Genomic DNA, 4,274 nt, shown 5'->3' with positions numbered 1-4,274 from the left:
ATCATTTCTTATATTTCATATTTTGTGCTGTTTGTCCATCTCAGTATACTACCATCATAGTATATGAAATTATACACAAGAAAATTCAGCATTGCCGGTACAGAGTTAGATTTTGAAAAATGCAGGAATGCACCAACATATATTGTTATAAAATAAAATACTTCACTTTAGGGTACAAATTTTTTTCCTAAAAAAAAAAAAACCTACAGATTCATGGAAATTTCTCCTTCAATCAGCATCCAAATAAGGTAACGTGTGCTAATATGGAAGTTATTGATAAAACAATATCACCAGTGTAATATGCTAATGGAAAATGGTGCCAACACACCCCATTTTCCTTGGCAAAGGTTTTACTCTTTGTCATAACCCTCATGTGGCTCCATTCCCTGGCAACCGATGGACTACTACTATTAGGCCACTCCCAGCAGCCTCTGGCTGTCCTGGCTACGGTTCCCCCTTCCCATTATAACAGGGCCCAAGAGCAAGCCACCCAGCGGCCATGTCCCCAAGTTCAAGCCAGAGAACAGGAGCCTACTGATCTAGGCAGTGGCTGTCAGGCCTTTCTAGAGTCAATACTGCAAGTTCAACATTCGCATCAGTCTGGAGAAGACAGGGTAGGAGGGCTCAGGACGTGGGCCTGCAAGTTCTTGGTGGTGCTGGACATAGGGCAGCGGCAGCACCATCTGCTCTGTCGTGGGGTTCTCCAGGGGACCAGCTTCCACTTGGGCAGTCTTCAAGGTACACTTCTTCAAAACCTTGCTGATCCTCTGAAATGTCCATCTTGGTGGGGCCTGCGAGGGGTGACACGGCCTCAGTAGCAGGGCTGTGGGGCGCTGCCAGCGTCTTGTCCTGGCCCTCTATGTCTTTCCCTGCAAGACACAACAGGAGCTCCTGCAGCTCTTGCTTCTTCTGCCTCTTGTCCTGGGACAGCTGGTTGACACCCTCATCTTTTTCCCGATAGAGTTCATCCAGGACTTGCAGCTGTTCCTTGTAGAAGACTATGGAGTCTTCCATGGGGCTGATCTGTTCCGACAGCTGGCTGCACTGACGTTGGAGGTCATCCACTTGATGCTGGTGGTCCAGCTTGTCAGGCACAGGCGGGTTGTAGGTAAAGCAGATCTTCAGCTTCTTCTCCGGCACCCGTGTGCCCTGCTTTATCTTCCCAGATGTGCCGTGGTTCCAGATCTTGGGGAGGAGGCCCTGGCGCTCCAGCTTTTTCTGGCATTGGGCTGTCAGGTGGTGCAGGCACTTGCAGCGGGCCTGTTGCTCCCACAGCTGCTGGCTGAGCTTCAGCTTCTTTGATTCAGCCACTGAGAGGGCTACACGGTAAAAATCCCACATGGGTGGTGGGTTGTCGATGTCCGCTGGGACAGTCACAGCAGCGGGAGTGGCCTCCTCACCCTTCTCTTCTTTGGTCACGGCTTCCCCTTCCCTCAGGAAGGCCAGGCAGCTCAGCTGGGCCCGCAGCTGCTTGTTTTCCTGTCGTGTGGCTTCCAGGCAACTCAGGGTGGCCTGTAACTTTTGGGGTACAGTCTGGATCGTCAGCTGATTCTGCACCTGCTCCTGCTGCAGCTGCTGCAGCAGTTGGGTCTGCCTCTGCAGGTGCTGCTGCAGGGCCTCCTTCTCCGTGCTCAGCTGCTCATTGGCAGCCAGGTACTGCTCACAGGTGGCTCTAAGCTCCTGCAGCTGGGCCAGGGACCGCTCATGCAGCTCCTGAAGATCCAGAGCCACTTGGTCCTTGAACTCAGCCATTGCTTTCCACTCTTCCATCTTCTCCTCTCGCTGCTGCAGCTTCTCCTGCATATGTTTCTTCCCCTGTTGCTCGAGTGCAGGAGGCTGGCGAGTTCCTCCTTCTCAGCGCTCAGCCTGTGGCAGGTCTCCTGCAGCAGGGCCAGCTGAGCTGGCAGTTCTCGGTTGTGTGCCACCAGTGAGCATTGCATGGTCTTGTGCTCCTTCTCCATTGTCTCCAGCATCTTGAGCCGATGCTGGGCGTCCTCCTCCCATACCTCAGCGTTCTTCTCCAGTAGCCACAGCTGCTGCTGTTGCTCCAGATTCTGAAGATCGAGGCTCTGGGTTTCTTTGTCCGCGGTCTGAAGTTGTTCTTCCAGGTTCTTGAGCTCCTTCTGCGGTGGCAGGGCCTGGGCCTCAGCCTGAGATGGTCCCGCAGGAGGCTGGGCGGGTGGCAGCTCTGTCAGCTGCTCTCTCAGTGCCACTAGATCACTCTCTAGCTCCAACACTTGCCTCGCCCCTCGCTCTTTCTCTTCTGCTCTCAGTTGTTTTACTTGTCCCAGGAACTGCTGGACCTTCTCATTCCACTGGGAGCTCTTCACCTTCAAGTCCTCCTCCAAGGTGTGTCTCTCCAACTTGAATTCTGTCAACAGTTCTTTTATGTCATTCAACTCTTGCATCTTGACCTTCATATCAGCCTTGTGTGTCAGGAGCACGTCCAGCCTCTCCTGCAGCTTCGCGTTCTCTCCCTCCAGGTCTTCGTAGCTTCTGGCCTTTTCCTGGAGCTGCAGCTGCATGCAGTTCAGGGTTTTTGTAAGCTCTATGTTGTCCTTAGTCTCCTCCTGGGAGGCGGAGAGTTTCACAGAGTTTCACCTCCAGCTCAATCGCATGCTTCTTGGCAGCCTCCAGGTAGCTGGTGACCTGCTCCAGTTCCAGTGCTCTTTCTTCGGCTGCCTGCTGCATGTGGGCCAGAGCAGATTGTAAATCGTGTTCTTCGGAAGCTAAGGTCTGAAGAGATTGTGGATTTCCAGCTCTGTTTTCAGTGCTTCCTGCACACAGGCCATCTCCTCCTTCTCTTTCCCCGATTGACCCTGTAGGGCTTTCTTCTCCTGCTTCAGGTGTTGCACCTCACTGCAGAGCTGCTGGTTCTGTGTTCGGCTGGCATGCAGGGCCAGCAGCAGGCATTGGTAGTGCTTTTCAAAGTCTTCAATGCTGTGGGGGCCTGTGATGCTCTTGACGCTAGCAGCTCTCATTGTGCCCAAAGGTGGGGGAGGCTCAGGGCCGGTGTGATCTTTGACCACACCCTCAGTTGAAATGCAGTCCCCAGTGGTGTTTACCTTGGGGTTCCTTCCAGTTTTCGTTTTGTCCTTTTCCTTGGATTCTGCAGGTCCACCAGGACAATTAGTCTGCTGGTATTCATGCAGTAGCTTCTTGTCGGTAGCTCTTGGGTTTCGACTTGTTTTCTTAGACATCTCGGCACTGGGATGTGGAAGGTGGGGCTGCCACATTCCCAGGCTCTCTGAGATCGCCTCTCTTTTGACCTTCACCAGGTCGCTGGCTTGATTCGCTTGAATCTCGTGGATTCGCCTGCGCACCGCTCTGCACCTCTACCTCCCTCAACTGCTTGGAGTGGTGCCAGTCAACAGAGCGAATACCCTGGTTACTAGGTGGCTGATCGTGTGGGCATGGCCTCAGTTCTTGCATCCCATTGGCCAGAGAGACACACAGGAAGCCTAGGGGCGTGGTCAGAATGTTGGGGGCCAGGCAGAGTGGGTGGAGTCAAGAGGAGAGCTGCACCAGCATGCCCTCCAACATCCAACCCTGTCCTTTGGTTAGGGGTGCGGGGAGACCAGCTCTAGCTGGATAGCTGAAGAGTTTCCCAGGTCCCCTTCCTGGCTTCCATCACACAATTCTGGTTGCCACTTCATACCAGGCTTCCAACTGGCCTTCAGGAAGTAGGACCAGGAAATACAGCTCTCTGCCGATATTTCATGTCTTCAGGTCTTCACTCCAAGCAGAATGAACTCTCTTGTTCTGATCACATTTGCTGACACTTGTCTTCTGATCAAGGAGCCGCTGAGATTCCTAATGGCTTGGATCTGGTGTTCTTCAGTCCCTCTGGGACCGGAGCAAGAGCACCAAGGGCCCAGGGCTTCCCTGCATGAATATTGGCCTTGCTGCCTCCAGCACACCTAGACCAGGCAGAGCAAAGATTTCGTAGACTGAAGGGAATTTGAGGCAGTGCAAATCCATCTCCTTTAGACATATCCCTGAATCTGACCACAGTACATGCTGCACACACTTTGGCTGATGATCTCAGAGGATTCAGAAACACAATCAAGGGAGGAATGCTGCTCCAGAACAGAGTCAGTCTGTTAGCCGAGAAGTCAAGTAACCAGCCACACCCAAATGATGCCCAGTATGTGAAGAGTCCAGGTTCTGGGAGAGCCCTGTACCACTGCACAACCTCTGGAGTGCTATTGGTTGTCCTCTAGTGATGCATGAACTCATGTTGTGTGATCAGATTTTCCTACCAGTGAACATTT

At 52.8% G+C, this 4,274-nt stretch overlaps 1 protein-coding gene across 1 annotated transcript; it reads right to left on the bottom strand.

The window, feature by feature from the left end:
• Positions 1 to 624: 624 nt before the first annotated feature.
• On the bottom strand, positions 625 to 3,200 carry LOC138805535 (golgin subfamily A member 2-like). The gene is given in 4 exon segments (XM_069990295.1): positions 625 to 1,815; positions 2,007 to 2,570; positions 2,602 to 2,748; positions 2,751 to 3,200. Coding segments are annotated over 4 exon segments (2,352 nt in total).
• Positions 3,201 to 4,274: the final 1,074 nt, after the last annotated feature.

Source organism: Dipodomys merriami, unplaced genomic scaffold (genome assembly GCF_024711535.1).
Source record: "Dipodomys merriami isolate MVZ:Mamm:240054 unplaced genomic scaffold, mDipMer1.0.p SCAF_4, whole genome shotgun sequence".
NCBI classification, from domain to species: domain Eukaryota; kingdom Metazoa; phylum Chordata; class Mammalia; order Rodentia; family Heteromyidae; genus Dipodomys; species Dipodomys merriami.
Note: the sequence above shows the minus strand (reverse complement) of the source record. Positions and strands in the feature narration are given on the sequence as shown.